Consider the following 15,211-nt stretch of genomic DNA (forward strand, 5'->3'; position numbering starts at 1 on the left):
CAGAGTTTGGGAACATACATGCAAAGAAATTGGGACTGGCCTCCTGTGGTTACCATGTTGATGAGGCAACCAACATCGGCCATGTGAATGCACACTTAAGACATGCCATATCCCGCTTTGGCAAATTCTGCCTGAAAGGGAAGAACTGCTGTACAACCCTGATGCGCTACTTTACTGAGCATTCAGTATGAACATTGTTACAGTTGCTCTCTTCAATATCTATTATCGTATCCACCCTATCCTTTGGTGAAGGATAGGGTGGCAGTCTTTGACAAATGAAGATTTACTGTTCCAATGTCATGTCTACAATCAGACTGTATGGCAGCTCCCTCGTTACATTGGAATGACAAATTAAACAGTAGCAGGGGGATAATTGTATTCAGGTAATAAAGGGGACCACCTGCTGAAGCTGACAATTGAGAAGAAAGTTAGAGAATAAAATACGATAAGCACTTAAATTGCTCAGAATTTTAACATGTGAAATATAGATAAAAGTATTGGGACACCTACATCTTGTTATGATAGTGTACACATATTACACTGGGTTTTTATAATCCTTCAAATGTGATAATTGAGATGGAATCAATCTTATTAGCATAATTCTGGCCACATCAATTGCTCTATAGCTGTTGGCACTGAAACATCAAATAAACAATCTGTCGGCAGGCGTTCCATATAAGCTACTCACAGAGCGTTGAAGTGTTAATGATTGAAATTGGGGTGATTTATGCAGTATGTGAATGCTGGATTGCACTGCCATTATATCAGAGTCATGCAGTGACGCATGCATTGTCGTATCAAGGCTTAATCACTGCATGTGATATGAGGGAGACCTACTTTGCCACATGCATCAATGAAATCACCTGGAGCTTGTCCATAATCCATTTCACTGGGTTTGGGAAATGATGACAATTGCTGCCGCACCCGTCAATGACAAAAGACATCAACATGATCAACAGCAGCGTTACATCATGGCCAGATGGAGTTTTCGAGTTTTTAAACATGGTGTGTTATTGCAACAGCTACAATTACGCAGATCTGAATATCATTCACCAGACACACTTTTTGGGACCTAGAATATTTTAAAAAAGCACACAAATAAAACAAAGCAAGTCACCTTTTCTCTACGGTGATGAGTGACCTCCATAACTGGAAGTTGTTAGCAGTCAGCAATCTGCAATTGCAGTTTGCGATTAGAGCTGTTGCAATATTGCTTTTTTTGTTTTTGTTATTCTCATTCAGTTTGTTTCATCTGCTATTCACCGATGGCACTGGCAAAGAATGGGAATATGGAACACCAGGAGAAACATTTTAAAACGGTACAAGTGAACTACGATGTGATGCTCATACATTTAACTGCTGCAAAAGTGCAGCGCAAGCCTCCGCATCAGGTCGGCTGTGTTTTCCTTTTCACAAACTCACAAAATTGACTTTTTTTTCTTTGTTAATGTTTAGGGGCGTTATGGCTGTTGCTCATCATGGCATGTGTGTGTACATGGGCGCGCGCGTGCATGCGTGTGTGTGTCTATATGCGTGCACGTGCGGTAACGATCGATCGCGGAAGGGTGGTTGGCTTGAAAAGGAGATCTTGGATCAAAAAAGGTTGGGCACCTCCTGGTTTTGTGAAACTATGGACCGATACTATGGGTACGTAAAAAAAAAGTAATTGCATTTGCCCTTATCGCACCACAGCTCATTACCCTTTGCTTTGACCTTCAATGTGTATTGGATGTGATATTAATAACGGTAACAGATGGCATGTAGGTTAGTGGCCTCCACAAGCTTTTTCTTTCAGTACAAATTTGCACCTGCACCCCAAAGAGAGACTGAACCCACACCTCTGATTTCAATATTCACGGCGCCATTTATTTTCCTAGTTTAGCATCAAACTCATATTTTAATCTTTTTCTTTTCCAAATTTAAATGAATCACAGTGCTTTGGGTAAGCTATTGTAGCAGTCTAAATGCGCAATTGTCTGACTAATGTGGTGCTTCATAATGTCATGTTCCGTATTCGGCAGCAGGTGGCACGCGTTCACTTCTGCCGCCTGCACACCTGCTGCCTATTTGTCAGTGATTGCACCTGCTCCGGCGGTCGACCTATTGCCAGAGTATTACATGCCGTGCCACTGCTGTTGCCCATATTACACAAATTATTGTTCGATACCATTCGCGGTTAGTCACATTTTCGTCGTCCCAAGGGAATCTTTATATTATCGTGCGTGAACTAGTATTTGTGTTAACATACGTTGGTGGCCGTTTTTTGCAAGTGTTTTCTGTAGTCGTGTTTTCTTATTTCCTGGTTCTCGTTTTTTACCAGCGTTTTCTGTTGTCGCGTTTTTTCATTTCCTGGCTATCATTTTTTAACCAGCGTTTTCTGTTGTTTATTAGGCGGGATTTTTGTTTGTAATAAATATTATTGTTTTTACAAAGTCCTTGTCGGTGTCTGCTATTTCAGGGACCCGCTTGTTTTCGTTTTCCCCGTTACGTACGAAGCAGTTCCCTTTTCCTGCTTCGTGCGTAACGTGACAGAATACTCCGGCCACCATGATCCCGCGGACATCGATAAGGTTTTGTCGGCTCTGTCCCGTCAAGAGCAACTTAGGAGTCAGCAGAGCCAAACCATATCCGAGCTCCACGGCGCGGTCTCCATGTTGGCTCACAGGCTTACGAGGATTACGAACCTCGCGTAAATTATTTTGAAGGGCGGAGAGCACATACCCCGGAGGTCCAACGCATTACCCCGGAGGTACCCGTCCCGTCTCCTACCTTTTGTAGGGAACTGAGGCTTCCATATCCTCCACGCTATGGAGGCGAGCATGGTCAGTGCGGGCACTTCCTCCACCAGTGTTCGCTCGTTTTTGACCAGCAGCCTTCCAATTATGTCAGTGATGACGCGAAGGTTGTCTACGTCATGAGCTTATTGACTGATCGGACGGCGTCATGGGCAATTGCAGTGCGCGAAGCAAAACCGAACCTTTGGTCTTTCTTCCCCGACTTTGTGGCAGCGTTTCGTCGGGTGTTCCACCATCCTGTGCGAGGAAGAGAGGCTGAGGGTCGACTCCTGGAGCTCCGCCAAGGAAGACAATCCGTGGCGGACTACTGGATCGAGTTTCGCATCTTGGCTGCCCAGAGTGGCTATGGCGACCGGGCGCTGTGTGGCTTGTTTCGTCGCGGGGTTAACACGACGCTGAAAGATGAACTGGCCACCCGCGACAACAGTACCATCCTGGAGGAGTTGATTGATCTCTCTCTGCTCTTCTTGGACAACCGCCTGAGAGAGAGAAGCCAGGAGCACGGAGGGGTCTGCAGGTGCCATAGACCTGCAGGTGGACGCCTCACTGCCGAGCTCTCGTTTATATCAAGTGACTCGAGCTGAACAAGAGGCATTAAGGGACTACATTAATAGCTTGCTCACTGCAGGTCTCATCAGACCATCACGATCACCATTAGGTGTCGGGTTCTTCTTCGGTTAGAAGAAGGATAAGTCATTACGGCCGTGTGTGAATTATCGGGGGCTCAATGACATTAGGATCAAAAATAAATACCCCCTGCCGATGTTACATTCCGCTTTCGCTCCATTACAATCGGCCACCATTTTTTCAAAATTAGACTTGCGTAGTGCGTACCATCCAACCATGGTTCGCGTGCGAGAAGGGGATGAATGGAAGATTGCTTTTAAGACCCCATTAGGCAATTTCGAATACTTAGTCATGCCTTTCGGTCTGACTAATGCCCCCACTGTGTTCCAGAGTCTGGTTAACGACATATTGAGGGACATGCTGAACGTTTTTTGTTATGTCCATCTCGATGATATTTTAATTTTCTCCCGGTCATTACAGGAGCACAAACAGCACGTCAGGCTCGTTTTACAATGGTTATTAGAGAACAGGCTCTTCGTCAAGGCAGAGAAGTGTGAGTTTCACGTACAAGCCATCTCGTTCCTGGGATATATCATCGAGCAGGGTAAACTGAGAGCCGACCCCGTAAAGACCAAGGCGGTGGTGGAGTGGCCTACACCCACCAGCCACAAGGAACTGCAACGCTTCTTGGGGTTTGCCAACTTCTACAGACGATTCATTCGTAATTATAGCCAACAGGCTCTACCGTTAACCCGGTTGACTTCCGTTAAGCTACCGTTTACATGGGACTCGGACGCAAACACAGCGTTCACGAACTTGAAAAAAGCCTTCACTAACCCACCGGTACTGCAGCATTCTGATCCGGATCACCCTTTTGTAGTCGAGGTGGATGCCTCGGATTCAGGAGTGGGGGCAGTTTTGTCTCAACGTTCTCCGGTTGACCAGAAGCTGCACGCCTGCGCCTTTTTCTCTCGTCGTCTCAGTGCCGCCGAGGCGAATTACGACGTGGGAAACCGCAAAGTACTAGCTGTGATGCCGGCACTATAGGAGTGGAGACACTGGCTTGAGGGGACTAAAGAGCCCTTCACTGTTTTCACAGACCATATTAACCTGGAATACATTCGGTCCGCGAAAAGACTAAATTTGCGATAGGCCTGGTGGGGGCTTCTGTTGACACGATTTAACTTCACCCTCACCTATTGTCCCGGATGCAAGAACACCAAGCCTGACGCCCTCTCCCACCTCCACGATCCTGCGGAAAGGGACCCCACAACAGGAACCATCCTTCCGGACCATCGCATCCTGGGGGCATTGAGGTGGGTGATTGAGCGGAGGGTTCAGGAGGTCCAAGATGGGGTCCAAGTCCCGGCTGATTGTCCCGCAAGGAAGCTGTTTGTGCCTCCACCACTGCGCTCGGAGGTGTTGCAGTGGGGGCACGCGTCCAAGGTGGCTTGCCATCCCGGGGTGAACCGAAATTTGCACCTCATCTCCCAGCGGTTCTGGTGGCCGGAGCAATGGAAGGATGTCATGGAGTTCATCAACGTCTGCTCCACCTGCGCCTGCGGCAAGGCCTCGCATCGGCTTCCGGCTGGATTGCTCCAACCACTACCCATTCCTCCTCGACCTTGGTCCCACATCTCCCTGGACTTTGTCACGGGTCTTCCTCCATCCCGTGGGCGGTACGTCATTCTCACCATTGTGGACCGTTCCTTAAATCGGCCCACTTCATTCCTCTGTCCAAATTGCCATCGGCGTTGGAGACCGCCGACCTCCTCGTCAGGCATGTCTTCCACTTCCATGGCATTCCTAAGGATATTGTATCCGACCGGGGGCCCCAGTTCGTGTCCCGAGTGTGGAAGCGGTTCTGTCGGTCCCTGGGGGCCATGGCAAGTTTGACGTCGGGATACCACCAACAGTCCAATGGGCAGGCGGACTGCACTAACCAGGATCTGGGGGCGGCCCTCTGTTGTGTGTGTCTCCACCGTCCTACGTCCTGGGCTGACCACTTACCTTGGGTGGAGTATGCTCCCCTTTCATGACGGCCTACGGGTACCAACCACCGCTGTTCCCGTCCCAGGAGGGTCAGGTGCAGTTTCCGTCGGTGCAGTTCCACCTCAAACGGGCTCATCGCGTGTGGATGAAGGCTAGGGCCGCATTGTCCCGCACCGCATCCAGAAACCAGCAGATCGCAGACCGTCGGCGACGTCCGGCGCCGACCTACGTGGTGGGGCAAAAGGTGTGGCTGGCTACGAGGGACCTGCGCTTGGCCGGCACGTCTGCCAAGTTGGGGCCGCGGTTCACCGAACCGTTTTTGGTGGACTCCGTCATCAGCCCCGTCAAAGTCAAGCTCCGGTTGCCGGCATCAATGAAGGTTCACCCCGTGTTCCAAGTCTCGCTGATCAAGCCGGTGGCGACCAGTCCCTTGGCTCCGTCTACCACCCCGCCTCCTCCTCTCTGGGTCGTCGACCGTGACCCCGTGTACACTGTGCGGGCCATCCTGGACTCTCGGCGCAGGGGTAAGGGGTTCCAGTATCTGGTCGACTGGGAGGGCTACAGGCCAGAGGATCGGCAATGGGTCCCCCGCTCCTGGATCTTAGACGCGCCCCTAATTCGTGACTTCCACGCTTCTCACCCGTCCAAACCGGGTGGGCCGCAGGGAGGCGTCCGTTGAGGGCGGGGTACTGTTATGTTCCGTATTCGGCAGCAGGTGGCCCGCGTTCACTTCTGCCGCCTGCACACCTGCTGCCTATTTGTCAGTGATTGCACCTTGCTATATCCAGGCGCTACGGCGGTCGACCCACTGCCGGAGTATTACATGCCGTGCCACTGCTGTTGCCCATATTACACAAATTATTGTTTGATACCATTCGCGGTTAGTCACATTTTCGTCGTCCCAAGGGAATCTTTATATTATCGTGCGTGAACTAGTATTTGTGTTAACATACATTCCTTGCCGTTTTTTTGCAAGCGTTTTCTGTTGTCGTGTTTTTTCGTTTCCTGGCTATCGTTCTTTGACCAGCGTTTTCTGTTATTTATTAGGTGAGATTTTTGTTTGTAATAAATATTATTGCTTTTAAAAAGTCCTTGTCGGTGTCTGCTATTTACGAAGCAGTTCCCTTTTCCTGCTTCGTGCGTAACGTGGCACATAATGCCCCCTTCCTTATCAACACTTCCAAACGAAGTCAACCATTTTCTAATCCCCTTATCCTCGCAAGGGTCACGGGCATGCTGGAGCCTATCCCAGCCATCTTCGGGCAGTAGGCGAGGGACACCCTGAACTGGTTGCCAGCCACACAGAAACAAACAACCATTTGCGCTCTCAATCACACCTCGGGATTATTTAGATTGTCCCATTAGCCTGGCATGTGTGTTTTTGGAATGTAAGAGGAAACAGGTGTCGCCAGGGAAAATCCACAGAGGCACAGGAAGAATATGCAAACTCTACACAGGAAGGCCGAAGCCGGAATCGAACCCGACACCTCTGCAGTGTGAGGCCGACTTACTAACCAGTCGACCACCGTGCCACCCGAAAATAAGTCAAATAGCTTATGTTTTAAGACAACCATTCATTTGAAACAAGTGACAATTTAAAATATAAAATGGAACATTTTCTTCATTCCATGACTCTATCGTTACTGTCAAACAAATAATGTGTGTGACTTGGTGTTGCGATACCTAATTGGACAAATCCAAAACACCAACAACTTCTTTGTCTCCATTTCCTCTCAATTTTTTTGACCTTTTTTTTTCTTTCCCTACGCTCTGGACCGTTTTGGTTGTTTTAAAATGCTTCCCGAGTTCTCTGGGGTCACATCAATAAATTTGCTCCTCCCCCCACAGATAGCGAGCTGGATACCAATCAGCTAAAAGAGGGTGTAGGCCTATTTGGTTCATTTGTAGTCATGTTCATTCATTCATTACTAACAACCTTGTTTTTAATGGGTAGCTAGTAACTGTATCCTATCCACTTACCCGTCAACACCCTCCCAACGACCACCCAACCCAGAACGCCGACCACTCGAATAGAAAAGTGAGTAGGGTACTCTCACATGTTCTCTGGGTATTGACTGAAAGCTAACTCAGTGCACTGACTAATTTCAACACTTCAGCAGCAAACGTTTAACATATCGGCATAAAAGTACGTTACTGTGTGTGTGCAGTCGATAGAGCGGTAGGTACTGCTTCGTAATGTGTGCGCACAGTGTTCCCCAAAAACCTATTTTTAGTTAGAGTGTCCTACAGACCCCCAACTCCCCCACCCTCTAGGGCCAAGTTCAATGCCATCATATTTGCTCTCTGGTTGGAAAGTGCATCATTCTACAGCTTTCGCAAAGTCCTTCACTTTGAAATATACAGGAACAACAGAAATCTGTTCTCTTCTGTTCTGTTAATCCCTGGATAGGACACACCAAACGCTTTACCCTCAAACAATAATACATGTGTATTTGGTGAAAATTGTGTTAGTATGCCAGTCATTTAACTGATTCATGTGCTAAGTAAAATACCTTTCATTTTTAATTGCAACGGTCCATTATCAATAAAGCAATGTACAAAACGGTATAGGTAGCACACGTTAGCTTGGTTAAGAACCGGATGTCTACCTCACTCGTGAGTAGAATGCAGCCCTTTACAAATTGGGCTACTTTCACGTTGCACAAAGTGTTATTTGCACAACACATTTCAACTTGAGGTTATACTCGTTTTGGTTTTAGAACTTTATTCCCCATCATTGTTGTGCAACTCATTCAGAAGTGCCCTTGGAAAAAAAAAATCACTGAACCGCTAATTGCTCCGTTTTTGGATGCTCAGTGCCTACAAACGCATGACTGAACGAGCCTCAAGTGGCTGAATATTGGGGGGAGAAACCTTGCTGGATAAACAGCCACCATGCGAATGTTGATTCTCGCTGGCTGTGATTTAAAAGGCAATATCCTTTTACAGCCAATTTAATGGGTAACTAACCATCATTTGGATGTTCTGAAACTTGACTTGGCAAGTTAAGAGTATTTTGACCAACACCCACTGAGGGTACTATCTAAAACTGAAAATTGATTTGAAAGACAAAAAAATATATATCCTTTTTAACTTTAATTTAGTTTGAACTTTTATATTTAATACTAGAAATTAAAACATTTGATAACAGGTATCAAAGTGGATTTTTTTTGTAAACAATGTGCTTAGGCCTGACATTTGTAGATATCTCAATACAATTTCGTAAGAATAAAAACTTTGAATAAGATCACAATCACTGCAGTGGGAACTAATTTGTGTGTGACTCACTCTCACAAATTGCATACGAAGTTGGCAAATGGTGTCGAAATTAGTGGAAAGAGAGTTTTGAACTTTAGTCTCCATCATGGAACATTGGGGGAGTAACACAAGGGTGGAATTAAATTTTAAGTGATGGAATTGGATGTGTTAGTGACATATTTTGTAAAGAGATCTTCATGGAATTCACGTCTCATGAAAACTCCACAATCTGGGAATAAAGGCGACGAGGAATGACTCACGCCGAGTTAATAAGCACATCAGCCTTTTGCGAACAGTGGGTGTGTCAGAATTATGGATGAGCGAATCGAAAGCGTGCAAGCCAGGCATGTAAAAAAAAAAAAGACTTAAAAGTATGCGGGAGAATGGGGCCTGCTGTGCGTGAGGATTTTTTTTCATGTCACTGCTGTTGCTGATCTTTTCCTTCTGGCGCTCCAGGTACAGCAAGCAATTGGCTGTTAATCACACCTTTCTTGAAATGCTTTTGTTTTCACAAACACAGATATTATGATTATGCAACACCTGGAAAAGAGCTCTGGGAAAGTCAAGTATGGCAACACCAATTGTCGCAGTGTACTTAGTGACCCGTATGCAAGGAAATGCAGAGTTCAAAGGAGGCTTGTCGTACGTAACATGGCATGACGTCTTCTTGTGACTGGCTGCACGTTTGCCCTTATTCATTTATCATTTAGAAGTTACAAAATGGAATTACTGAAACCTACTTGGGCCTGCCCTTCAGATGCTCCATCAGCCAAAATCAGCCGGCACAATTTGTCTCAGTGTTAATAAATCACCTTGCCCATGTTAAATGTTTGCATATAGTACTCCTACAATGGGTGAAATGAACTGTGCGAAAAATTCGGCACATTTAGAAGATGCAATTCTTGTTGTTCCCGCTTCACAGATCCGCTTTTTCATCTGTTTGCCTGCGCAATCAAGTCTGCATGTGTCAACCTTCTGTGAAATCAGCAATGAGGAGATGAAAAATTTCATCTATTTAAGTACATTTTAAGGACTAAACTTGAGGTTTCAAGTACCAACTTAAACTTATATTTGCTGATATAACTTGATCTGAATCTTCATTTTGGTAGAAATGTATTCTGACTTTGATAATGCATGGAATTCATAGCCCAGCTATTTCTAGCCATCAATAGCACCTAAACTTCCCAAACTGATATTGAAACCTGAAGTGATTTACCAGTAGAGACACTTTAATCACAATCACACGCACACACAAAACGTCCTTAATGTTGTATATTGGATCTAAAGTGGCGTTATCCCAATGCCCCCTGAATTGTCCTTGTTCATATCCTCTGATTGCATTTGTGGAATACAGACACACACACACACACACAAACACAGAAAAAACAATGTATTTGACATGACTGTGTTGAAATGTTTTAAAGGAAAATTCATTGTCAATGCTACCTATTCGACTTGACACGTTTCTGTACTAACATGTAAAATTGATAGCTCTTGCACTGCAATCATAAAGTAACAATAGTCTATGCTGCAATAAATTTTGAAAAAAAATATTTTTTAGACTTAATATGTCAATTTAAAATGTCAAACGCAAGTGCCAATTATGGCATCGAGAGAAAGAAAGACAATCAATATTGTAAGGAATGAATAGAATAGTTTCTTGGGTTTCTTTCTTTTCTTGTTTTTTTTTTAATACGAGTGTCAATTTTCATCTCATGTGTGTGCAACCAGCACGCCAAAGAAAAGTCAATTTCTTCCCATAAACATGATCAAATAAAAACCTGCTCGAGATGTCAAACGCCAGGCGAATGGCATCGATTCGATTTGCTGATTTATTCAATCGTTAGTTACAAGTAACAGCAAGCCGCATAATGAAAAGGAACATTTCCTCCCACCAATATCATCTGCGTTGCAGTCCCACATGAAATGTGTCACTGTAAAATCAGAACAAAGTCCCAAACCCATGAGTTAATATGCTGTACATTATTTCTCACAGCTGGAAAATGTAAACTTGTTACTGCTGGAAATTAATTAATAATAATAATAAATTTTATTTTTGGGCGCCTCTCTAGAAACTCAAGAACACCTTACAACAATCAGTTAAAATCACGAATACAATGTTAAAAACAACATCAAATAAGATAAGAAAAAATACAAAAATAAATTATATTATATTATTATTAGTAGTATTATATTCCTAAAATTTCATAGCTCCTTATGTAAATGCATGCGTGACAAAGAATGTTATAAAGACAATTTTGCTAATTTGTCCTTTATTCAGTTAGAAAATATTTTTACTTTAGCATGGATTAATATTTACCCCCACACACATACTCACAAATAGATACTGTGCAGTACACACAAGACAGTATTGTCACTTTACCTACACATCAATAATCGAATGACATCCAAAACAAGAGCTGTGTGTTAAATTCAAGCCTTTACAATGGTAGTTTTGATCGATAGTTTTATTTTATAGCGCATACCCTCATCAGGGTCACCTGTGATCAGAGATGGAGTCGATCCCAGCTGATTTTAAACGAGGACTGGGGTGGATTCACGAGTGCCAATTGAGAGGCACATATAACAACCAACAAAACAAAAAACATTGTTTTTGTTTTGGGTTTTTTTGGAATGGGAGATGCGGGCCGAGTATCCGGAGAAAACCCACACAAACAGGGAAACAGGCAAACTTCAGAGAGATATGTCGGTGTGGAATTCCACCGGATCAGACTTAGAAATTGTTTTGTTTTGCCGACCTAGCCAAACAGGCAAATAAAAATGTTGGGAAAAGCTCTAAATATGATATGGCACAGTTCAACATAGCAGCAACCACAATATTAAACACTATAAATGGAAATTAATGGACCCTGCCTCTGACTATTATTATTTTTGGATACATTTTGATACAGCTTTTGTATTAGATCTTAATAGATTGTGTACTGTGCAGGTGTGGCCAACGTTATTCCCATAATGTTCAAAGAGTGTATAAAAATACTGTATGGAGCCTTTCTGGTCAAAAGTACAAACAACATCACACCTACTCCACCAACAAGTGATATCTTTCAAATGGGTTTTGTGCACTGCACTTGATAATGATCAGGAACTGGTGGTATGAAGCATCACTACACGAGAGTGCGGGAAGAGAGACAAAAACAGCAATTGGGTGGCCCCCCCACCCTTCACTCCCCTTAAATTCTTACACAAACCCTCTGAGAATTAGCCCCATCCGACCTTTCCGGCCGGTTCTTCAAGCATCCCACCGAACCACACAGCAGCTCTGTGCAAGACAAGCATTATTGAAATTCGCCCCACGCACTGAATTGACATACCACGACTGCAATCCATTTATGCCCAAACCAGAGCATGATGAGCGTGTTTGGAGAACCACACCAGCACACACCTCTAATATATATATAGTATGGGTATATAAAACACATAATCAGAATATGTAACATGTCATCATCCCGGTGACCTGATTGCCCACTTGCAGGTGCAGGTCAAGTTAAAAAAAAATGGAAAGAAATAAAAGAAATGAAAAAGAAACTGTTGTCATCGAACTGGCCACCCATACATCCATTTACCGAGCAACGAAGCGCTCTGTCCCCGAAGTGAGCGCATACTCGTCGACTGAGCTTACCTTGAGCGCTTCTATATCCAAAGATGCTGAGCGTTCCATGAGGGGGGTGAATTGGGCTGTGCCTACTCAGGAACCGGCATTGAAGTCCCGTGCGAGGACCCAAACAAGGAAATAGTATATAGTCCTATAAATACAAATTAAGAAAAGTTCGGATGCTCTTCGGAGTGCCAAACTCTTCTACAACATCTCCCTGATAGCCATTATTAGACCGCCACAATGGAGTCTCAGAGGAGTTGGTTTTCCTGCGCGGACGTGTTGCTAAAATCTGGACTCCGTCATACAGCCAAGTGGTTCAATCTTCGCGTGCCGAGGATGCGCACTTATCGCTCCTCTTGCTCTCAGTTACATTGGAGTGAGAAATCCCTTGCTGCAGGAATGACGCCTCGATCTCCAGTGACCCGCTGCTTTGCGGTCCGGCGAATGCCGTTCCATCCGTGTGGCATGTGTCCGTGCGGCCGTGTTGAAGAGTCCGGAAAGCAGATGAGTTTTTAGCGACCATGCGGCAAACTGCCAGAGATAGCAGCTCTCCCCGAAAAATGAGGAAGAGAACAGAATGTGAGGGGAGACAGAGAGAGGGAGTCAGTGAGGAAAGAAAAGGGGAGCGCGGGAGGAGGGGGGGGGCACTCAGCTGTGGTGCTGAGGAGACGACGCGAGAAGAACGGCAGAGTTGGTAGACAGGAGAGACGGACACAGGCTAATGCTGTGTACGGTGTATTTTAATTCCCATCACCTATAATAGAGTTTGTGTGTGTTTTTGTGTTACGGTATGAGAAAAATAATCAATTAGCTTGGCGTTTCTTTTGAAATCCTCTTTATTTATCAGGTTGGTGTTTTGTAGGGTTTGAAAACAGTTACTTCAAAACTTTATCTACCTTATTCTTTTGAAACAATTGTGGGTGTGGCTTACTGTCAGACACCGGAAGTAATGTGAGACATTTCTTACATCAGCTTTGGTTTCCCAGAAGCCGTTATACTGTATTTGAACAATTGTTAACACTTAGTTTTGCTAAACAATCATAAACCTCCATAGCGTTTAAAAATATCTTGCACAGCTTGGGAACTTGTTGACCAAATAGAGTCTGTGGCTACCTGCGATGTGTTTTGAACATGCATCCCAAACAAGGAGACAATGTTGTAATAATAGGTACACACTTTCCAGCGTCTTAATTTGAAAGGATTGTCACCAATAAGGGAAAGGAGCACACAAACAAAGAGCCTGCAGAGGGAACACAAAGTGTTACAACAAACCACCGAGAAGGTTTGTTTAGTGTCACATAAAGATTGACAGCAGTGAGTGAACATCAGGTATGAGGTCGTGTGTATGGAGGACACAAGACTTTATTATTAGTCAGGCAGTAATATGGAGTTTTACTTCTTGCTGAACTGATATGTGTTGGTGCTGGTCAGTAATTACCTAAACATGCAATAATGTGAATGCAATATAAATTATTCAATGATTCGTTTTTTTCATTCTCAATCTCTTTAGAATGTTGCTGTACATCATCGTCATCATCACCTTTCTTGGGAAGCTCAAGGTTCATTATTATATCTGACTATTTTGTCTGTCCTCACATCTCCAATACACTGTTTTCAGAGACCTGTATCGTGCACGCTGATTTTATATATTGTAGTCAGGCTAATGTATTCAATCATTATACAATACACTATACTTATGTGTTATGTATCCAGTTTTGCTGAACACCTAAAACCACAGATAAAGTGTGGGCTGAGGCAAACCTCAACTCTATGGCAGCCCCCCTTCCTCATGGCTGTCATAGGATGGCAGCCAAGGTAAGATAATTAGATGTTTAATTTGACCTTATATGATTATAAGACAATTGAACAAGTATTATAAGGCAAAATTCAAATCAGGAACTAGATTTCAATGGAAATATTTTAGTTTGGCTTTGAACAGTCAAGTGTTTAAAAAATTTAGATGGCTTTGCGCAAGATTTGAGTTTGGCACAAAAATAGGGCGCAATATATCTAATTATCAGTCACTACCGATTTGGCCATTTGCTATCATGATTCATTCATTTTCTTTGTCCTTCATGATGTTCAGTTTTCACTCGGTAACAGTGTTAATGTGGCTAGTTGTCTGTGCTCTGTGATTGACTGACAACCAGTCCAGGTTGTCAATCAAATGGGATAGACTCCAGCTCCCGCAAGTCTCAACAGGATAAGCTTATAAGAAATGTTGAGAGTTGATACACGTCTATAAATTATAATTCAAGTTCAACTTTTACAATGGTGTACTGCAGTAAATAATGTCTGCCTGCAAAGGTTGCTGTCTCATGACACATATGAAATTCGGAAAATGCAAGCAGTTCATATGTAACAGATTAGTGACATTATTGAAAGAACTGATAAATATCTAGGTATACATCTGCACTCTACTCTCAATAATATACTGTATATGTACAGTGCTTAGTATAGAACTGTTGATGACAGGATGTCTTTCGTTCCCAAGGGGATATTTTGGATGTAAGAAAAACAACATTTAGAAATACAATAAAATGCCGACATAAACCAATGGGCAACTCATTGAAACATTGAAAAGATGCTTCATATTTAGAAGATAATTTACAACATGATGAAATACATTTTGCATGAAGGAAAAATGTATCTATATAATTGTACTCAGTCGTCCTGTGACATAAAAGCAAATTCCAGAATCATCTTTTTACTAACTAAACTCTTCAAAAAGAATTGCCAATTGTTGAATGTATGTCACTGAGTTGTATCCGATCAAGTGTGTTAAGGAATTATTCTGCTAGAAGAAGTAGTAGAACACTGTTAAGGAATGTCACCTTGCTATGAGAACTATTGATACTAGTCTCTTTCCTAAATATCTGCTGAAGTACTTAAAACAAAGAATGTAGTGTGAAGTTTAGATCATATTTCCCCTTGGTTAATTAACAACCAGGCGGCCCCGTAGTCCAGTGGTTAGCACGTCGGC

The 15,211-nt window shown here is 43.7% G+C and overlaps 1 protein-coding gene across 2 annotated transcripts in view; it reads right to left on the reverse strand.

Annotated features, from left to right (window-relative positions):
* LOC127612769 (zeta-sarcoglycan) overlaps nucleotides 1-12,824 on the reverse strand; it is a 201,749-nt gene extending 188,925 nt beyond the window's left edge. For both annotated transcript variants that reach the window (XM_052083563.1, XM_052083562.1), the window contains exon 1: nucleotides 12,253-12,824. In XM_052083563.1, coding sequence (XP_051939523.1) covers nucleotides 12,253-12,291 — 39 coding nt within the window. In that variant the 5' untranslated portion in view covers nucleotides 12,292-12,824. The remainder of the gene's footprint in view (nucleotides 1-12,252) is intronic.
* Between the last annotated feature and the right edge of the window lie 2,387 nt (nucleotides 12,825-15,211).

The sequence above is a fragment of the Hippocampus zosterae genome, chromosome 13 (assembly GCF_025434085.1).
Source record: "Hippocampus zosterae strain Florida chromosome 13, ASM2543408v3, whole genome shotgun sequence".
Taxonomy (NCBI): Eukaryota; Metazoa; Chordata; class Actinopteri; order Syngnathiformes; family Syngnathidae; genus Hippocampus; species Hippocampus zosterae.